Source organism: Ambystoma mexicanum, chromosome 1p (assembly GCF_040938575.1).
Source record: "Ambystoma mexicanum isolate Mex_15411 chromosome 1p, UKY_AmexF1_1, whole genome shotgun sequence".
Taxonomy (NCBI): Eukaryota; Metazoa; Chordata; class Amphibia; order Caudata; family Ambystomatidae; genus Ambystoma; species Ambystoma mexicanum.
In genome coordinates this window covers 655,746,142-655,769,024 of record NC_090921.1, presented here as the reverse complement: position 1 = coordinate 655,769,024, position 22,883 = coordinate 655,746,142, and the positions used below count along the sequence as shown (strand labels likewise).

At 45.1% G+C, this 22,883-nt stretch overlaps 1 protein-coding gene across 2 annotated transcripts in view; it reads right to left on the bottom strand.

Annotated features, from left to right (window-relative positions):
* Positions 1 to 22,883, bottom strand: part of CCL25 (C-C motif chemokine ligand 25) — a 347,634-nt gene that overhangs the window by 36,442 nt on the left and 288,309 nt on the right. For both annotated transcript variants that reach the window (XM_069649720.1, XM_069649719.1), the window contains exon 3: positions 1,841 to 1,961. In XM_069649720.1, coding sequence (XP_069505821.1) covers positions 1,841 to 1,961 — 121 coding nt within the window. The remainder of the gene's footprint in view (positions 1 to 1,840; positions 1,962 to 22,883) is intronic.

Below are 22,883 nucleotides of genomic sequence, written 5' to 3'. Positions count from 1 at the left end.
TCTTTTCTCTTGCGAGATTGGGTTTACGCAATAGCGCAGATCCCATCACCTGAGGAAAAAAAAAGATTTTCTCCCCTGGGTGCGAATAGTAATTGCCGGTAACAGCCTGCAGCCCTTGACGAAGCCCTCGATGAAGCCCTTGCTTCAATCAGGCCCGCCTTGGCTCTGGATTGGCCGGCTGTTACCAGTCATGCACGCCCCCACCCTCTAGCTGGGGCATGATTGCTACATCATAGGAAACAAAATAAAACAGCATAACACATTTCTCAGATTCTTCTGAAAGGGTAAGGATGTTTTTAAACAAATAATTTATAATATATGAAGTCAGTATCTTGTTAGACATGATTATAACTTGTATGTCTTCACAGTGATGTACTTTATAATGTGATTACTGATTTAACCATTTTGTTAAAGTTCCTGATTTATATACTTATTTTCGATAGCAGCATATGTACATCCTTGCAGATGCTTCTGAGCACTTTTATTGATGGATACAAGTGGACTAAGCACTCACAAGAGAGGTCTTTGAATGTAAATTCCCAAGGTTAAGTCAAGTCTTTGGTACAGGCTTTGAAGGATGGTTCCTCTTTGGCTGGCCAAATCATCTGTTAGAGAGTAGCAGGGTTAAAGGTATGGTTGCAGTGGAGCAGATAAGCAAAAGCAAATTAATAAAATGCATGTATGGAGAAGGGGTGTAGATCAGTCATGATGCATGGCCTATGGTTCTGATGCAGTAAGAGTTGCTTTACTGCTTTTCGATGCCACAGTGCCAATATTCAGTCAAACATTCCTTTGTAAAGGCTTGTCTTGAGATTTTTTCTCAAAGTGAGCTAATTTGATTGATCTCTAATTGAGACTTAAGGTGTCCGAGAGCTTTGGATGCCACAATCCTACTGCTCTGCCACTGTAGTTTTGTATTTTGAATTCTTGTCTGTGGATGGTTTGCAGTTTAGAAACTTGAATATTTCTGGTAGGACTTTACCATTTTCTGTAGGTAACTCAAGATTGAGTGCATCACACACAGAATGTCGAACTTTATTCTTAGTGACTGGAAGCCATTGCATGGATTATAGTGCTGGATTGATATTAGCAGAATATGAATGTTTGAGGATACATATAGCTCTCTTGCTTTTCACTCTTTAAAGTGCATTTATGATTTGTTGAAAGGCTGGAGTGTTTGTATTTACATATATTGAGGGAATAAAGTGTTTTGACGGGAAACGCATACAACAGAAAACACAGTAGTAGGGACAATACTGTATCAGGTGCCATACATTAGAGGAAATGACATTGAGCAACGGACTGCTTAATGTTGGGGAATACATGAAACAGACCAGTGACGGGGACAAAACACGCCACAGACAGGAGTCGAATGCGTCTAGATCTGCACCAGGTCCTATCTGCAGTGGAGCTAGGAACAGCGTAGAACTGCCATGCATGGGCAATGGCATAATAAATGGAGTGCACAACGTTTCAGATGTCTGGTTGTGCCATTACTAGGGATCTTAGGCTCTTTGTAAGAGTGACAGGAATTTACACCACATGAGAGCTGTACATTTTGTCTTTGACTTTTTACAGAAATTTCAATTGTTGAATGCATTTGTTGCTTTCCTTGTAAATGATAATATGCAGTTGTACATTCTATTGTTAACATATCAATAATTAAATAGCATTTCCTGTTCCTTTTTTATTTTAATTTTGACATATATATATTTGGAGGTGTGACATTTTGCTTGAAGGTAAGTGCAACTTGGATGAAGTGTTGAAATATAAAAAACAGTAGCAGGACCCATAATAAATAGGATAACACAGAGAATGCTGTGCTTGCAGATATACTTACATAACTGCTTTTCTATTGCAGCTCTCATTTATTTCTTGGATTCTGTATGACTTTGCATGCTTATAAACTGCATGCTTGTGAATGTTGTGAGCATAAGACAGACAGCAGTTTTCAAAATGTCCTGCATGAAATAGGAAGGAGAGAAATAAAGTGTATTAATTAATATACTGGGTTTTCATTCTTCATCAGCTGTACATCAGCTCTCTCTCGCTCCTTATCTATCACTCAATAACAGAGTTGCGGTCATGGCTCTATAGATTAAGTCATTGCTCTCACATAAATCTCATTGCATGTCCTGTGTTAACATTGATATCTGCGCCCATTACCTTTGAACGTATGGATGTATCCTTTTCAAATTTAGCAATCTACTGAACTCGACAGATCTGATTGAGCATGCCAAGAATCCATGAACTCGCTCAAAAATTATGAGAAGTTGCAAAAAATAGATGCTTTCATACTCCTAAATCCTGTCCCCTTTTCTCCATCCTGTATGATATGATATGATAGATTATTTATGCCGCACTTAATATCCAGAGGTTTCTAAGCGTGGACCCGGTGATCGAACCTGTGTTGCTCCATGTCATCTTGCTTCCAAGGCAACCACCTTGCCCCTGAGCTATGCTCTTGAGACGGGTATGGGTATCCTTCGCTAGTGACGGTAACAGAACCTTGTTCACCAGAAAAATAACACTTTCACTTTAAAATTCTACATGCGTGGGGCGTGGCCCTGGGAGCATGCACTCCCTTAACCTCACCCACTGGCACCACACCTCTGTCCTCTTTTCCGCATCGACAGGAGTGGACTGCTTTCACCAGCGCTCCTGAGTCCGGCCTCTAGCCTCGTAATTCTATGCACTTTCCCTAATCTAATTTTCTTCTTCTATAGTTAGGTTTTGGGAGCAGCGGCCACTGGTGCCTTAACCTGTCCCCGGCGCATGTCGGCTGTGGCTGGCTTCAGCAGGTGCCCATCGTGCAACAGTTCCTTTCCAACCTAGGATCCGCACATGCTCTTCCTCTGCTGCCTTGGAGAGGACCATGAATGTTCTAATGCGCTGGACCCTCAGAATCCGGCTTGCACGGTGGAGAGAGTTATTGTCCAGGACTCTGCCTGAGAGCATAAAGGAATACGTACGCAGGAAGACCAAGAAGATAGGCGTTCCATTCTCTAAAGCACCATGCAAGGGCGACTCCTCTCTGGGGAAGCCTGTTGATGGGGGGGGTCAGTCGGACCGTTGCACCGGCAGGAAGGACACTGAGGCTCCTGGAGCTACCGGTTTAACTGCTGCAGGGTCAAAAAGGCCATACCCATTCTGCCACCGAGAAGCCTACTGGCTCTGGTACTGGGACACACCCCGAGGTGCTCTGCTCTATCACCGGGCGCATGCCTGAGGGGGAGCCTACACGCAGCGCAGAAAGCACTACCGGCCAGAATGCTGAGGGCCAGCTGCCTACCAGGCTCATGCCTGAGGGGCAGGGTGGGGCAGAGCCAATGTGTTCAGGCATGCAGGCCCAGCCCAGGCCTGTCAGCCAAGGTCCCACGTGCAGAGGGCACAGACAAGATGGCGGCGTGCATGGACAAGATGGCGGCCATGCCAGACCCACAAAGGCAGGAAACAATCTCAACCAGGACCAATGCCTGCCAACAGGGTGAACCACAAAGGCGCTTGGACCACTTCATTCTCAACCTTTAAAAAGGGTTGGCTCAAGCACCACCCCACTCAGCCAGTAAATAAAAGTTTAGATGTTGAATTCAGGCAGGTGGAGGGCGACACTCTGTTCTTGTCAATTCACCCCCAGCCACTGTCAGTCATCATCGCAGCAGCATCTATGAACGCCAAGCCTCAGACCTCTTTGACGAGCACCTCAACTTGCTGGGCAAGGAACAAAAGGCCTATGGGAATAAGGTGTACGCTAATGCAGGTCTCCATCTCAGACAGGCCAGCGCCAATGCCATTCTGTCAGCTGCTAATAAACAGCTTTGGAGGGAAATCTCTGACTTCCTCCTGGACATTCCAGCTGACAAACTAGTCTCCTTCAAGGTGGGACTCCCTGAAGCAAAACTAGTGGAAAGGACATAATGGAAGCCACTGTTGTGCACATAGATACCGCTAGCAGCGCAATTTGAATGGCCACAGAAATGCGAAGGACGTCCTGGCTTAAGACAACTAGGTTCAACCCTGATGTTTAGGACAGAATCCTAGACCTGCCTTTCGAGGGCAGTGACTTGTTTCATTCCACCATGGACGAGGAACTCGATAAAAAGAAGAGCAGCTCGCCGACGGCCAAATCCTCGGCCATTCTCACAAAACCAGCAGCCAAAACCTTTGCAGAGGGCCACTCATTCAGACAGAGGCCGGTCTTTTGGTGGTTTCCAGGGTTTCCAGGACTGCCGGGCCAGGCCTCCGGACAGGTCACCAAGCCAACATGGGTGAAAACACCAGAAGTCTTTGCACAAGGGCTTCTTTCAGTCCCCCTCCCAGTCATTGGCCTCCGACTCAAAGAAGCAACGACTCGCGTCAGGTCCACGGCACCCCGGTCGGGGGCAGGCTGGCCCTACACAGTCAAGCTTGGCGTGCACACTTTACGGACTCATGGGTGATTTCTGGCTTCACCTATTGCCCCCATCCCATTAGCCCCGCTCCCATAGATCGGGACTCCTTCACTCTTAGCAGAGATACGCTCGCTTGTGGAGAGCAAGGTGGTAGAGGAGGTTCCATCCCTTCAGCAGGGGCAGGGATTTAATTCCTGCATCTTTGCTATTCAAATAAAAAGAACTGGGTGGGACTGAGCTTCGTCCTAGATCTATCCTTCCTGAAACTGTACCTACCTCTGTAGAAGTTCAAAATGATGACACCTTCGCTTATAGCGGATACGCTGTGTGGGGTGGGACTGGACTTGCTCCCTGAATCTGAAAGACAAATATCTTCATGTTCCTCTAAATCAATCTCATCAACCCTTCCTCAGGTTCCGGGTCATAGGGTTGCATTTTAAATACAAGGTGCTGCCGTTTGGTCTATATTCAATGCCAAGGGTATTCACACGACTAGTGAAAACGGTGGCTGCTCTGCTCAGTTCGGAGGGCCACCATTCATATCCTTACCTTGACAACTGGTTAGTCCGGGTGGGTCCCCAGAACACGTCAGGTACTCAGCGGACAGGCTCACAAGTACACTCCATGAGCTGGGGTTCTAAATCAACTTCCAGAAGTCGCAGCTCTGCCCTACACTGACATTGGTGTTTTTGGGGCTGCTGTGGTATACACAGAGACCCAAAGAGTTCCCTACCGGGGAGAAGGTTGCGGTCATCAAATCTGCTGTCGCTCACTTCCTCAGCAAATCAGTAACTACAGCCTGGTGGTACCAGCACCTGCTTGGTGTACTGTCATCATGCCTTCTGGCTATCCCTTACACCAGGTTGCAAATCAGGAGGCTGCAGCTTCATTTTTTGGCATCTTGGGATCAGGAGTTGGGTCATCAAGGAGCCCCAGTCACTATTTCCTCTCACCTACAACAAGAGCGCATGTGGTGGGGGCAGGATATGAACCTCATGGTGGGCAGGCTGCTCAGGCTACCTACGGAGGATCATATCATAATGACAGATTCCTCGATCCAGGGGTAAGGGGCTATCCTAGTGACACATTCAGAGCATAGTCTGTGGTCCAGAACCGACCACCAAAATCACATCAACAGGCCGGAAATGATAGTCATTTGACTATCACTCAAGGCATTCCTCCCCTTAATCAGGGACAGTGCAGTTTGTATTCAGACAGACAACTCTACCCACACTATTACCTCAACAAGCAGGGGGGCACCAGACCCCCACCGCTATGCAGGCTGACCCTCAGCATTTAGGAGTGGGCAAGTGTGCAGGGCATATGGCTCTCGATGGTTCACATGCCAGGAGAGTCCAACCTGCAGGCGGACAGACTCAGTCGTTAAGAATCCAATCTGACAACTTTGAGTGGCAACTGAACCAGAGTGTCCTTCGGGACATTTTCAGCAGGTGGGGGTCACCCGGTCACAGTCCTGTTTGTGAGAGAGAACAACCAGACTTGTCAGCAGTTCACCTCTTTGGGATCGAAGGGGGCCACAGCTCCCTCGTGGACGTGCTCCAGATCCCCTGGTACAGGATGTGGGCATATGCATTTCCTCCTACCCCGCAAGGTTGTTTGCAAGATCAGGCAGACTCATCAGCTAAGTCTCATTCTCATAGCGCCTCAATGGCCGGCCAGGCCTTGGTTCTCAGGCCTTTGCCAACTGTCAGCTCAACCAGAGATTCCTCTCCTGTTCGGGAGGTACCTGATTCTGGCTCAGCAGGGGGGGGCAGTACTCCACCCCACTCTGGAGAGGCTAGCCCTGGCAGCCTGGTATCTGAGCATGTAACTCTTCAACATCTCCAGCTCTCTCAGGACAACCTCAAAATCGTCCAAGGAGCTAGGAGACAGTACAAAAGCAAATGGACCAGATTCTGCTTCTGGTGCAAGGAAAGAGGAGTGGACACGCTAACTTGCACACGGGACCAGTTGTTGTCTTCCTTAGCATACCTAGCCAGGTCAGTGGTTCAGGTCGACACCTATCGGACACACCTAGCAGCAATAGGTGCATACAGAAACGAGGACAAGTTTGCTTTCTAATCTTCCAACCCAGTGGTTAAAAGACATCTGGTGGGGTTGACCAGGCTGTTCCCTCCTGTTAGTTGCCTGCACCCAGTCTGGAATCTTAACATTGTACCTAGCACCCTAGTGCCCTTGCCAAGATGGCCGCCGCAAATGCAGCTCTGCATTTTGTTACGGCCGATCCGGCATCATTTAAGAAAGAGCTCTGACAACAAAGCAGCGTCTTGCAAACCTTCAATTCCAGGACCCGGAGACTCACTGAGTCTCATCAACAGATCCTCATTTTTCCAGTTCAGGAATCTACGTTGATATTAGGCCATTAGAACTTAGGTTTCTTTAGTTTTGTTTGGGACTATAATTCTTTTCACTCCAGTCCTATCAGACATTTTAGTTGGAATGGCTGAGCAGGAAGAATACAGACTTAATTTACAAATGACCAGAGTCCGCTTTCTCATTCCCCAGGAAACTATTATCACAGCGGGAAAGGGAAACCTGCCTCTGGTTAGACCTAACACTTGTATATTGTTATTTAATTCCAGTTTCACAACGCTATTTCTGATCTCGAAACATCTATTCCGTTGTTTTAGCACCCGCTTCACATCTGGTGAGGACAGAACATCACTTCTCCGTCCCAGAGCCCCACAGTTGGGGAGGAAAGAGAAACAAAACCCTTATTTCAGTGTGTTCAGTTCTATTTCCTCTCCTCGTACTACCTGCATGGTTCCTGAGAGTCCAGGCTAGTGATCTATGTTTACAATCTGACACTCATAATGCACAATAGAAGAACTCTCATAGTAAACATGTGAAAAGTGTGATATGTAATATTATGATCACAAGCAAAAAAAATAGGAAAACCACTTATGAAAAGTTTAATATTAAAATTAAATGGAAAACAAAAACGCATAAAACTTGCAGTGTGCAACATTATGAACAAGCCCATTGGGCATTATTATGAACAAGCAGAAGTAAGGTGTAATGCCACATATATACAACAGTTGGCACAAGAGTGTCATTACCCTTTCACTGGCATCCCCTGTCCTCATCGTCTGTCATTACCTTGACATCCCCATCCTCATCACAGTCCCCTCATTAATCCCATATTCCTAATCACAGTCCCTCATTACCGCCGAAACCCTCATCCTAATCACAGAACATAATCAACACTGCAATATTCATCCCCATCACAGTCCCTCGTTTCCCGTAACCCTCATTTTCATCCCTCATTATCTCTGCAACACTCATCCTCATCTTAGACCCTTATTACCCCTGCAGCCCTCATTCTCATCACTGCCCGCCATTATCCCCACATACCTCATCGTTGGTAGTCCCTCTTTACTCCTGGATTCCTCTTACACGTCCCATACCCTTGTTACAGTCCATCAGCACCACCACAACTCATATCCTCATTAGAGTCCTTTACCCCTGTAACTCTTCTGGTCACAATCCCTTATTATACCTTACCGCCCTACTCACAGTCCCCCATCACTGGTCATGTCTTGTGGGCAAGGAATTAACTTTGTTAAATACACAGTACGAAAGTGCACCAGCTGTAATTGTCTGCCATGTATATGCTATATATGTATAAAGACCTTTTTGGCTAATGTTATCATATTGGATTGTTTTCCGGATGCTGATTTTGCCTGATGTTCTCTAAGTTTTTGGAGACTCTTAAGATAGGCCCTTACTTGGAATTGATTTTTGGATTGCCCTTTAGCTTAGACTTTGGACCCTGATGGCATTATTGGATTAACCCATTGATTTAGAACAGTTTTCAGATGTAATAGATCGTTCCTAATCATTTTAGTTTTGCGTTCGTTCGGCACAGATCAGAGCAGGTACCTTTCCTCTTGGAGGGTAGCTATTTTGTGGGCTTTTCATCCCCAGTCTAGTTTTTACTTCCTTTCGGGGTGGTATTTCCCTTTTCCCACCAGTTTCCCGACCTTCATTCAGTTATTCAGTGGGATGGCTGGGTACTGTGTTTATGATTGGCTACATGAATTCTTCTATGGTCCCTTGGCTGTTCTAATGGGACAAAGGCTTTACTTTTCAGCTTCACCCATAAGGCACAGACCCCAAGCTCAAGCGGCTTAACATTACCCTGCATTGCTCATCGTCATCAGAGTCGCTCATTACCACTCCATTCCTCATCCTTGCCACAGTCCCTTATTACTAGTGCACCCATCATCCTCGTTATTAGCGCAAGATACCTCATTCACCTCAAAGTCCCTCATTATCATCATCTATCTCGTTATCATCATAGTGCCTCAATACACTGCATACACTCTCCTTGTCACAGACACCCATTACCTCTGCACCCACCTTCCCTTTGTCACAGTCCTTCATTAACCTGTCCAGGGATCCCTCCTCCTTGTCAAAGTTCCTCATTATCTTTAAACTGGCAAACCTCCTCCTCATCATAGTCCTCTATTACCGTAACCCCTCTATCTCTCTTCATTATCATAGTACATCATTACATTAGCAATACCCAACAGCCTTCTTCCTTGTTAAATCCCTAAATCACCCCGACATCCCACATTCCAAAACAGTCCCTCATTACCCCTGTATCCTCCATCCTTGTCATAGTCCATTATTACCAGTGAATCCCTCATTTTTCCAACAGTCCCTCATTACCACTCTATCGCTCATCCTCATCACAGTGCCTCATTATCCTTCTCCCAGAGTGCCCCATACTTGTCACAATTTCTCACTAATCCTAGCCTCCGCAATGCTTCTCACAGTCCCTCATTCCTCTTAACCCAGCATTCCACATCCTTGTCCTAGTTCCTCATTAATATTATCATGTGAATCATCTTCCCTGACCCATATTCCCTATACTGTGTGCTTTCTTATCCTAGACCCTCATTACCATTACAGTGTGCATCCTCATTGTGGTCCTCCAGTACCAGGCATCGCTAGGCTCCAACATGTATAGGCCTAAACATACTGCCATCAACTGTTGCTTTTCACTTAATGGGTGTAAAGTGTCACAGAAAGGGATTTGCAAAGTTTGTCACGGCTTGGGTGCACGGGACAAACCACCACTAGGTAGCAGGTTGTGAGGGTTTTAAGAGGCGAATCATGAGCTTCTTTCTGAATTTAGGGATATTGTTTTCCGGATTGATGCACAGGGGTACGTTTTTCCCACGAGAAGAGCCACCAGAGCTTATGGGCCACAGACTGCGCTAATCCTTCCTCAGAGTAGTATTAGTGAGCCTCCCAGCAGTGGGGGACCTAAGATTGTGGAGAGAGTTATATTATTTCAGTGAATGCTCTGATGTAGACAGGACCTCTACCATTAATTGCCTTGTGTAGGATACAACGAACTTTGAAATCAATCCAATCTTTCAGCGGGACGCAGTGATGGGAATCCAGGGCCAAGGGACTATAGTCCAGGGGGTAAGATCAAGCACCAGCCGCAAAGCTTTATTCTAAGTAAGTTGTAAGGGGTAGAAAAGGTACTTAAGACGACCAAAGTACAGGCTGTTACAATAGTACAATGAACAAAACTACTGATCTGAGGACTTAAGCCCTGTGTTGAAAATTCAGGTAAGGCATGACACATTTAAGTTTGCAATGGTAAAAGTGACAAGCTTTAGATACCTCTTTCACCTGTCTGTCGAAGGATAACTTGCCGTCCAAGATGTCAGATGTCAGTAGGGAACAAAGAAGGTCAGAAAAAGGAAGACTCTCTGAAGTTGATTGGGGTGACCCTTTTCATAGGTTGTAATGGGATGGAGGATTTGCTGAGAGAGGTGGATGGCTTTTAAAATTTAGCTAATGGCATTTTTGGAGAAAATATTGCAGGATTAGGAGATATAAATCAATGCTTACAGATGGGTGAGACAGTGGTGTCCATGGTAAGAAATACAAACAAAAGATCAAGGAAATGGTGAATAATCAAGGCACACAACAAAATTAAAGGAAAGCAAGTTTCACGAATTTACCTATACAGTTAGGGAAGAATAAAGTGTAACGAGTGTGCAGTAAAAACTCAAAAGGAAACTGGATTAAGACGAAGTCACACAGAAAGGATGTTACCAGTAGTTAGATCTCCCAACACAAGACACTTGCAAACATGGCAATGCTGGTGTAACTCTGCACGCGTAGATTGATTCCATAATCATAGAACCTTTCAGGGATAGGATGAATGGGGTGGCGCAGTCAGCTAGTTGGTCTCACCGGCGCACAGACCAAAATAATCAAGACAATGTTACACGGTACACTTGAGGACTCAAAAACAAAAAGGCCCTCAAGAGAATGTATTGTTTAGTGAAGTACAACACTTTAGAAGAATTTGCCCCGACCCAAGTCCGTAGATACTGGTGTTAAGGTACAGTGGGACATTTTTGCAAACATAATGTTGGTAATTGAAATAGTGGAAAGACAGCCGCACACTGCTGTGAATGGAAGCCATTTAAATGTATCTATTATCAAAGCTTCAGCAAACACGAACCTGTAAAAAGTAACAATTGCAAAAGACCAAATTATTGGTTTTGCCAATGCTTGCTACATTGGACGCTTCAGTGCATACGAAGCTCTCAGCAAGGTGTGTAGGCTTTTAACATGAAAGAGTATGAAAGGTAGCCATCTACTGAGCTACACACATTTACTTATGTGAATAGATCAATATGTAGGACATTGGAATATTAATAAAAAGACATTGGGTTTGAAGAAAGCCTTTTGAATTCAGGTACCAACCAGAAAGAAGCACTCAGTGTTCTAGGTTTACTCCTAATGCCTAGACATTTTTGGCATCGAGCTGAACTGAATGGCTGTTGCGGCTGGTCCATAACGGGCGATGTGGCGCCAATTTGCCACCGTCGCCCATAATGGACGCGGCAAAGCCAGCCTAGCAAACGTGCTGCCAGGCACTCCTGGGCTGGCTGCAACTGTCATAGGGAAACGTTATTTCCCTTTGGCGGTTTTAGTTCCCCAGCATGCATGCCCAATGGACCATGCAAGGCCGGGAGATTTTGATTCCTCAGAACTGCTGGATCAAATGTCCCTAGGTGGCGCTCCTGCACCCCTGCACACATTTAGGTCCTCTGGGGTGGTATGACAGAGACACTCTGGCTCCACTGCGCTTGCCCGAGGGCCTTTGTGGAAGATGGCATCCGGAACTGAGCTGCAGGTTAGGACATCTCTGTGTATGTGAGTATGTATGGTTGTGTATTCATGCACGCACGGGTTTAATTGTATCTATAAGTGTGCGCGAGTGAATGAGAGAGTGTTGTTTGTGTGTGCAAGCGAATGCGAGAAATGAATGGATGTATGTATGTGTGTGTATGTGTGTGTGAATGTGAGACATTAATGAATGAATGTATGTGTATGAGTGCATGCGTGCAGGGTCGGGAGCGATCCTCTGATTGCAGAGATGTGGGGGGAGAGTAATAGGGGGAGTATTAAGACTAGTCTATGTTAATGTGCCAGGCTGGATGCAAGGCCATCAAGAATAAAGCAAACCACGGTGCATTACATGGCAAGACTGGACTAAATTGTTGCGCCAGCCTGGATATATTGTCTTACTATGTCATGGCATGTTTTAATGGGCATCAAGAGTGAAGCAAGCATTATAAATGTATTACGTGGCCAGACTGTCCTATGTTGGTTAGCAAGTATAGATATATTGTCTTACTGCGACATGTCATGCTTTAATGAGAATTAGGAGTAAAGCAAACAAGACAAGTGTTATTATGTGGCTAAACTGGCCCATTAGTACATTGATATTTATATCGATATCGGGAGGCACCACAACCAAAAGTGTGTGGCCTAACAACCACAGGTACAATCCACATGCTACAGCAGGACCTAGCATGGAAAAAGATACACATTATCTGACGCTCACGGGGAGCCTGGAAGAGAATTCCACAGCTTGGATGGTAAAACTGCACTGGATCTGCTGAGAGCCCTAGAACACTTGAAACGCTGTGTATACACGAAGTCATGAGTTTTGGATCTTTGTGCTATACTGATTTGTGCTATTAAACTGATGTTTCAGGAAGAAGCATGAGTAACCATATAGGGCTTTGTGCACCAGTGTAAGGAGCTGAAATGTAATTCTGCATTTAATTGGGAGCCAGTATAAATTCACAAGTATAGGGAAGATGTGACAAACTCTGGATATATTTGAAACAATCCTGGCACTGTGTTCTGAATGATCTGAAAAAGATGGATTGAAGCCTCAGACACACAGGCATACACAGGATTGCAATAATCAAGGTTAGAGCCCACAATAAGTCATGCTAATGTGGCCGATTGTTATTCCGATAGAAAAGGTACGATTTGTATGAGTAACATGTTAATGTTAATGTTAATGTTAATGTTAAAGGACATTTGTACTGTGCACTATCACCACCGGAGTGGTCCCGTGGCGCTCTGGCAGCTCTGAAAGAGGGAGGGAGGATGAGGTAGTGGGAGAAGGCTGGAAAAGTGCAAGAATGCAGTGATGTGCTGTTGGCGGCCTCAGTCCAGTGGGTCAGTTGGCTGGGCCTGGGGTGTCTGCGGCCGGTAGTCATCGTGTACTGTTGTGAGAGTCTATGTGTGTTTATTTTTTGTTTTGTTAATGCAGTGTAGTGAAGTTTGTGTGGTTTGTTGTGCTGTAGGTTTGTGGTTGTGTTTGGTTTGGAGTTTGAGAGGTGTAGGCAGAGGAGGAAATTGTTACTGGTATTGGTTAGTTGGCATCTCTATCCTGAATTGAGGAGTTCGGCTTGCGTAATCTCACCAGATAGGGTGCGTGGGCACCCTGTGCCTCTGGAAGGTCCGTGCCAGTTCTGCATTCGAGGCCCCTTTAACATCTCACTGCCTGCTCCACCCGCTTCGCCAACAACCCTGCATGCTCCTCACTCTCACTTATATGGCTAGTGCACCTGCCAGTGTCCACACTTCCGTTAGTGTGGTGATTGGTAGTATCTCGACAATTCCACAACCCAGTGCTACCTAGGAGCAGCTAAAGGGACGGTTGAGGTTGTTGGTTAGGATTGGCTGGGGTTGTTGCCTCCGTCTCCATGGGTGTCGCCTGTGTATCACTCTGTCCGGCGTCACCCGTCCATGTGCCCTGGGTGCTTCTCAGTCGGTTCTGGGAGCTTGTCAATGTTCCTTCTCAGTCGGTTCTGGGAGCTTGTCAATGTTCTTTCCCGTTTAGTCATTTTTATCTTACTGTTGTTTCGGTTTTAGTCTCTGGTATTGAAGAGCCAGGTTTTTAGTAATTTTCTGAATTTTAGGTGATCTTTGGTGTTTCTCATTTCTTTTGGGATGTTGTTCCAGGTTTTTGCGGCTAAGTGGTAGAAGGCGGTTCCTCCAAGTTTTTTCTTAATGTATGGTTTTAGTTCCAGGCGGATTTCGTTGGTTGATCTGTGGGGTCTCATTGGCTTGTAGATTGTTATTTTCTTTTGTAGGAATTCTGCTCCTTGTCCGCAGATTGCCCTGTGCGTTATGCGCATTGTTTTGAAGGTGATACAATATTTTACTGGGAGCCAGTGTAGTGTTTTTATGGCAGGGGTGATGTGGTCTCTTCTGGATAGTTTGAGGAGTAGTCTGGCTGCTGTGCTTTGGATCTGTTGTAGCTTCTTCAGGAGGTATTCTGGTATTTTGAGGTAGAGGCTGTTTGCATAGTCGATTCTTGATATGATGAGGGCGACGATAGTGAGTGTTTTGTGTGTGAAGGCGAGGAAAGGTAGTATTTTTCTTGCCGTGTGGAGGAGGAAGAAGCATTTCTTGACTGTTGCGTTTATTTACAGTTCTAAGGTTAGGGTGTTGTCCATCAGGACTCCCAGATTTTTTACTACCTTAGACGGTGATGGTGCAGTTCCCATTTCCGTTGGCTACGGGATGGCGGTTTCGTTCTCTTGGTCTTTGGATATGATTATGATTTCTGTTTTTCCTGGGTTGATTTTCAGGTTGTTGGCATTCATCCAGATGAAGACTTCTTTTAGACAGTCGGTTAAGTTTGAATGATCGGCATGGGTGTCTTTGAGTTTGTAGATGATTTGAGTATCGTCTGCATAGTTGTAGCATGTAATGGTCTGTTTCTTGAAGATTCTGATAACTGGGGTTTGGTAGATGTTGAAGTACAGTGGTGATAGTGAGGATCCTTATGCAACTCCACAGTCGTTAACTCGTGGGGTGGATTTGAAGGGTTTAATCCATACGGTTTCTGTTCTGTCTGCTAGGAATGATTTAGTCCACCATAGTGCTGTGTCTGTTATGCCTATGTCTTCTAGTCTTTTGGTTAGGGTGTCATGGCTAACTGTGTCAAAGGCTGCGGAGAGGTCGAAGTATGCTGCCTACTTCCTCGGGTCGCCTGAGAACCGTTCTGGCTAGGGGAACTGCTCCGGGTAGCGTAATTTTCACTGGAGTGGATGATAAGGTGGGGCCTTGTTCCGATGGGTGGTTTCCGGGCAGAGGAGTCTGTCCTGCCTGTGATTGCAAGAACTGCCTACCAATCTCTTCAGTGCGATCCTTGGTTACTACCAGGTCCCTCCGGAGAGCATTAGTCTCTTGTCTGGCAGAATGAACTTCAGCACGTAGTTGTCCTAACAATTGAGCCAATTGGTCGATTTCTGATGTCTCCATGGCACCCAGGTGGATTAGTTATGGTAGGCGTCGCATTCTGTTACACTCACATGGTATCCCCGGGGACGCCACTCAGCCATGGTTGGTTGCCGGAATCTTCTCCCCAATTTTCCTGGATGGTGTCTATGGAGGATGTTCAGCCTTGTTGTGGTATTAGGCATGCTCTCTGTCCTGCCTTCTTAGCAGGGGAGCGTTGTCTTCAGTGGGTGTGGGTGATTTATTATTATTTCACTGGCACGTGCCTGTTGAAGTGTCTCTAAGGTAGGTCTTATTGCGGTAGTTCTGTATAGCGCGGTTATCCTTGCCTGCCTTTCTTTTGATTAATAATGTCTTTCTTTCTCCCTAGGTGTGCGGAGCTTCAGCGTGGCAAACTGGTTGGATTGGTCTCGCTGGTAAATGATGGCACGTGGTGTGCGCTATAATGCGGTAAGTAAGCACTATGCGCAGCTCTGCTTTGTCTTGCCTTTGTTAACCTGTGTTCTTTCTGCCTTACAGGTCGCAGCGCTTCTCCAGCGTATGTGGAACTCCGGAGCGATGCCAGCCGGGAGGTGATCTGCCAGGTAAGCTCCTTGTGCTGTTTGTAGCTTAGCAATGCCGGAGTATGCCTTTTCTAATGTTGTCTTCTCCTTTTCCTTTTCAGGTCCTTTCGATCCGGAAGGTATGCGGTGTCCAGAAGAAGCTGTTCACTGGAGCAGGGAGCGAGTGACAGGATGGAGATTGCAGGTAAAATGCTGCTAACGTTGTCCCTTTTGTCTCCTCTGCAGGTTCGCTACTCTGAGGCTCGTGGGTATCACAGGACACGGTGAGCATCACGTTGCAGACTGCAAAGTAACGCGAAGTGTGCTTTGTTGCTTGGGAGCGGTTTAAATAGCCTCCCAACAAAGTAGTCCAGGTACAGTAGTCCCAGGTCACCACACCCAAAACACTATACCACATAGCTTAGTTCCTAGGAACCAAGCTATGCGAGTTCCTCCATGTTAGCTGCAGGCCCAATGAAAAATTAGTCCCATTTACACATGTTCTCCAGGCGCCAGAGTCTCCAGGACTGGATCCACAAGAGTCTTGGTAGTGGATGCAAGGCCTTCAAGGCCTTAATGGAGCCCCAAGCCCTGATCCTACCTGGCAAGTGGACTTGCCAGTGGGGGTCTGGGGTAAGGGTCGTGACAGCACTCCCCCTAAGGCCCCTCCTACAGTGGCTCTTCTGTTCGGTCCAGGCTTGGTTGGAAAGTTCCAATGAAATTCCTTGATCAGATGTGGTGCATGGATGTTCACGCTGAGCTCTCACGATCTATCTTGAGGTCCATACCCCTTCCAATCGAGTAGATAGTATAATTTGGATCTAGTGTACTTGGAGTCCAGGATTTACGTGACTTTGAATTCTGGTTCTCCGTCAACAACTATAGGTTTAGGTGGTGTCATAACCCGTGTACCGGGTTGCACCAGTTTCAAGAGTGAGACATGGAATACCGGGTGGATTTGCATATTAGGTGGTAATGCTAGTTTGACGGCTACTGGGTTGATGATTGCCTTGATGGAATAGGGTCCCAAATATCGAGGACGAAATTGTGCCATAAAGGGTGTAAAAAGGTGTTTGTCCCATGCTAGAATGCAAGGAATTGTTATAAGCATATTCTGCAATCCATAGTAAGTTCTTCCAATTACTTTCCACGTGGTGCAGCATGCATCGTAAGTATTGCTCAAGAGTCTGATTGGTTCTCTCTGTTTGGCCATCTGTTTGGGGATGGTGACTGGTGGATAGTCGGATGTCGATTTGTGCCATTGAACAACATTTTTTCCAGAAGTTGGACACAAACTGGCTGCCTCGATCAAAGACCAGAACTGATGGGAAGCCATGTAGTTTAACAATACCTTCCAGGAACACTTTCGCTAAACTGGATGCAATTGGGAGACCCTTCAGAGGAATGAAGTGTGCCATCTTCGAGAACAAGTTGACAACTACTAGAATGGTGCTGAACCCTTGACTGGGAGGCAGGTCGGTGATGAAGTCAAGGGAAAGAGTGTGCCATGGAGCAGGAGGAATGTCCAATGGATGCAGGAGACCAGCTGGTTTCTGTTTTTGCAATTTGTTTTGTGTGCATACACCACAGGACTGAATATACTGGATGATGTCTTTACGCCAAATAGGCCACCAAATGTTCTGTTTTACCTTGTCTAGGGTTTTGGCAATTCCAGGGTGACCTTCTATCAATGAATCATGATAACCTGAAATGATTTGTTGTTGTAGCTCCCTCTTGGGCACATATAGATGGTCCCTAAAAAAGGGCAATTGGTCCTTGATGGAGCATTGTTCTCCCTGAGTATGCCAAGCAAGTAAGGTGTCGGAATTCATTGCCTGTTGGATTTCGTTTCGGAGTTCGGTTTGCGTCAAAGCTGTCGTGAGACCCAAGGGTTTGTCTTCAGGAATAATGGGTACTGGATCTGGAGTTGTATACAACTTTTCGTCAATGCCCATACGGGATAAGGCATCGGCCTTCCCATTGCGGACTTCTGGTTGAAACGTGATTAATGCGAGGGAGCATAAAAAGGGAGGTATCAAACGTCATGCCAAATGTTTGCACTTTGGACTGTACTTTAATTGGGAAATTTCCTATGTCAAAATCCGGGTAGCATTCCAAGGATTTAGTAACAGGGGCAGGTGGAGCAACAAGAAAAATCACTGTTTTGCTTCAAGGCCCAACCAATTTTACACCTAGATGCAGCTGAAAACAGTTTGAATGTGCATTAAGTTGCAAACATAATCTCCATCTAGGGTGAAAGATAATTTGCCTGTCATCATCATAATTATGATAGACTGCCCCTAAATTCATTGTAGGTCGTGTAAAGGTTTCACGCAGACATTAAAATGAATGAGAGCAATGCACACACCTTGTAGGACACCACACACAACAATGAGCTTCCAGGTTAGATTGTAGTTCGGAGGCAGCTACGCAAACTAAATGGTTCAATACAAATTGAGAATTGCTGATTGGCTAACAGATGGCACAATCATCTGAATCCAGTGTGCTTTTTTAACAGGCGTAACACATGCTTGTTTAAATGCTTCCAGGACATTGCCCTCATTAAATGATTTAGAGATGAGTCTTCAGATCAAGTGTCCTAGCAGGTCTGCACATTCATTTCTAACAGCTGATCAAACATCACTAGGGCAGTTGGGCAGTTTGATGGCTTCAGAGAGGATAGGATATTGTTTACCTCCTCAACTGAGACTGGAAGGAAGAGAGACAGGCTTTAGGGTGTCAGTACAAGCCACTGGATTAGTTAACCATGGATTGGAGGACTTCTTTGATTAGGAGATTTGAGGCAGAATATTGATAATTTTATCTTTAAAAAAAGATTGAATTTTGCTTGGCCAAAGGACAGCTTGGACTTGGCTCATTGATATATGGATCTTTAAAATTTCTTCGAAACTCTAAACAGTTCCTTAGACAAATTAGCTGCTTTATTTATTGCGCTAGTAAACATGTATGTGATTATATAACTGCAGTTTTGTACTCTGTTTCTAGATAATGGAAGGTTTACACTGTTTGTGCTGTTTGGATGTCTTCCCTATCTTCATTCTTTGCTCTTCGTTGTGGTATTTAGGGCCACTAGATTGGAAGAATAAAAACTTGTTACCTAACTGTTTTGCCTTAATAGACCTGGACTTCAATGAGGCAATAGAATTAATGACGGCTGAGATATTTATATTATAGGTGGCTACAATGTAATTAGAAATGGATTGATAGTCCAAAAGGTTGTCAATAGTCGGAACATGAGGACCCAGACGACTGGGTGAAAGTCAATGTTTTTCTGAAGAAAATAGTCCTTTATTTTGATGAAGGGACATTGCACAATAGATGGGGCAAATCAAAAGTTCAGAGGAATATGAAGGCTTAGTATTCCAGGTAATCCCCCAGTCCAGGGTACGTCCTTGTGGATGGGTAGAGACGTTTGCAAGAAATTAAATTCTAGCTCACAAAGGGCAATATATAAAAGGGAAGCCTGGGTATCCCTGCAATAATTGAAATAAAAATTCAGGTCTCCTAGTATCAATAAAGGGGTGGAGAACAATTTCCCAGAAATGTTGTTAGATCCACAAGAGGGTGGGCAATAAACCAGCAGACTCTGAAGCAAAAACTGGTGCCAGTAGGGTGAGACTAACTGGAGAGGGAAGGCAGAAAACTATGAAAATGAAATCATTATTTTTATTTTTATTTGAATATATAAAACGTCATTAAAGAAGCAGAACCTGTTGAGGTACAGTGCTCCTTCTCTATAAATAGCACTTAAAGCTTCACAATCAGGAAGAAATAGACAGGGTTGTAAAACAAGATTCAAACCTTTTTTATTTTTTTAAATGAGAGCTACCCCTTCAACTTTTCCACATTTTCTATGACTTAAGGATGTTATCATTCTCTGGGAGGGTGGTGACTAAGGATTGCCCCAACTGATCCTTACGCCAGGTTTCTGAGATAGGAAGGCAGTCAAAATTATGCTGAAGAATAAAGTCAATGACTTTCAATGAGTGGCAAGGGATAGAGCATGCATCAATTAAGACCCAATGGCTGATGGATATGAATGAGGGCAGCACCTGAACCTTTTATATGTTACTGCATGCAATCTATGACCAAACCTTTGGGTAGGAGTTGGTACAATTCAGTGTTTTTAAGGGGATGAAAGCAAAATACATTTGCCATGATCTAGAAGGCTATGGCAGTGCCTCATAAAGCCTAAAGCACACCACTTTAGGCACAGGGACTATTAGTCTTGGGCATATTATCTTGTGCTGATGATAAATGCAGCCCAAGCAGTCGCTAACGGACCACTTTGCCTAAATCCTAAAGATTCAGGTACTTTCACAATGTTTCTGTGCCGGACTAACAACATAGTAAGGGACAATGCACAATAGAAAACAGAGAACAGAAATGTAATAGCTCAGAGTGACCAGAATGCCGTAAATAATATAGGGTAATTTGTTACCATAGGACCATGTCGAGAGCTGAGTGTGTGGTATACCTCCGGAAGCCAGGCAGCAGCAGGCAATAACAAGCTGACACAAGCCAGTTATTCCAGTTTTACATGGCTATACTGGCCTACTCTGGTGCAATCAGTCTGATATATGCTCTTGCTTACCATTGCATTTTTTACTGGCATGAAGGGTAAAGTCACTATGATATGTTTTAGTATGTGGCTAGATTGGCCTATATTGGCTTAGCCAGTCTTGACATGTTTACATATTGTGGCATGACATTTGTACTGGAAAAACCATCAGGAGTATGTTCTTGCGTGGGTAAACTGGCATATATTGGCAGAGCCAGCATGCACATGTTTTTATAGTATCATGACAGCCATTATGCAAATATTAAACATGAGTATGTTCTGATATGGGATTACTGGCTAATATTGGTGTAGTTAGCATGGAAATGTATAGGCACCGCCAGCATCAAAACGGGCATATATTGTTGGAAAAGGTATTCAGTTGCAACTGTTTGGTTTTTCACAATTGTTTAAAAACATGTTCTTGTAGAGAGAGTACCCCAAACCCACGTTTGTTGTTTTGGGCTCCCTCGCAATGCTCTGGCACTGCCACATATTTATGGGAAATATGTATGCCCCTCCAAGAACATAAATCACCAACTGCCACTTTTGAATGGGTTTTTATCTTGCAACAATTGTGGGAAATTGAATAGATAGGCTGAAACCTTGGAACACTGTTAGGTCAATGAACCCTACTAGATATACTTCATCACTGATTTTATCACCAAGCCATTCTAATTGATGATTAACCCAAATAAGGCAAATGCCATTCTAAACTCTTACCTATAAGCCAGTGCCTGAATTAAGGACACAAATCAACACATGGAAAAGGGTTGCTGGCCATGATGCCTATTAAGACATGCAGTCCTAAAGTAATATACATTTACACGCATACATAAATATATAGTGTCTAACTTTCATACAGTCTCCTGTTCATTTCTGGAAAATACATATGTGTACACAACATTTCAACATACCAGGGAAGCTATGTTTGAGGCCTAGGTCTCCCCATGGTTATTGACATCTTGTGCACACCTAGGTGTCCAGAAGAAGCTGTTCACTGGAGCAGGGAGCGGGTGACAGGATGGAGATTGCAGGTAAAATGCTGCTAACGTTGTCCCTTTTGTCTCCTCTGCAGGTTCGCTACTCTGAGGCTTGTGGGTATCACAGGACACGGTGAGCATCACGTTGCAGACTGCAAAGTAACGCGAAGCGTGCTTTGTTGCTTGGGAGTGGTTTAAATAGCCTCCCAACAAAGTAGTCCAGGTAAAGTAGTCCCAGGTCACCACACCCAAAACACTATACCACATAGCTTAGTTCCTAGGGACCAAGCTCTGCGAGTTCCTCCATGTTAGCTGCAGGCCCAATGAAAAAGTAGTCCCTTTTACACATGTTCTCCACAAAGAGTATGAGCCTGACGCCAGAGGCGCCAGGACTGGCTCCACAAGAGTCTTGGTAGTGGATGCAAGGCCTTCAAGGCCTTAATGGAGCCCCAAGACCTGATCCTACCTGGCAAGTGGACTTGCCAGTGGGGGTCTGGGATAAGGGTCGTGACAGCACTCCCCCCTAAGGCCCCTCCTACAGTGGCTCTTCTGTTCGGTCCAGGCTTGGTTGGAAAGTTCCAATGAAATTCCTTGATCAGATGTGGGCATGAATGTTCACGCGGAGCTCTCAGGATCTATCTTGAGGTCCATACCCCTTCCAATCGAGTAGATAGTATAATTTGGATCTAGTGTACTTGGAGTCCAGGATTTACTTGACTTCGAATTCTGGTTCTCCGTCAACAATTATAGGTTTTGGTGGTGTCATAACCCGTGTACTGGGTTGCACTGGTTTCAAGAGTGAGACATGGAATACCGGGTGGATTTGCATATTAGGTGGAAATGCTAGTTTGACGGCTACTGGGTTGATGATTGCCTTGATGGAATAGGGTCCCAAATATCGAGGACGAAAAGTCTGGGTTCCTTTGATGGGTACATATTTTGCTGCTAACCAAACCTTGTCTCCTACTTGGTAGCCGGGAGCCCTTCTTCGGTGTTGATCAGCAAATTTCTTTTGCCTTTCCTTGGCATGGGTGAGATGTTCTTTTGCCTTTTTAAAGGCCTGAGAGATGGTTGCATGAAGAGTTTTCACTGCTGGCATTTCCAGGGTGACTGGAAGGTCTAGTTCAGAAGTACGTGGATGTCTGCCATAAAGGGTGTAAAAAGGTGTTTGTCCCATGCTAGAATGCAAGGAATTGTTATAAGCATATTCTGCAATCCATAGTAAGTTCTTCCAATTCCTTTCCACGTGGTGCAGCATGCATCGTAAGTATTGCTCAAGAGTCTGATTGGTTCTCTCTGTTTGGCCATCCGTTTGGGGATGGTGACTGGTGGATAGTCGGATGTCGAGTTGTGCCACTGAACACATTTTTTTCCAGAAGTTGGACACAAACTGGCTGCCTCGATCAAAGACCAGAACTGATGGGAAGCCACGTAGTTTAACAATACCTTCCAGGAACACTTTCGCTAAACTGGACGCAATTGGGAGACCCTTCAGAGGAATTAAGTGTGCCATCTTCGAGAACAAGGTGACAACTACTAGAGTGGTGCTGAACCCTTGACTGGGAGGCAGGTCGGTGATGAAGTCAAGAGAAAGAGTGTGCCATGGAACAGGAGGAATGTCCAATGGATGCAGGAGACCAGCTGGTTTCTGTTTTTGCAATTTGTTTTGTGCGCATACACCACAGGCTGAATATACTGGATGATGTCTTTACGCCAAATAGGCCACCAAATGTTTTGTTTTACCTTGTCTAGGGTTTTGGCAATTCCAGGGTGACCT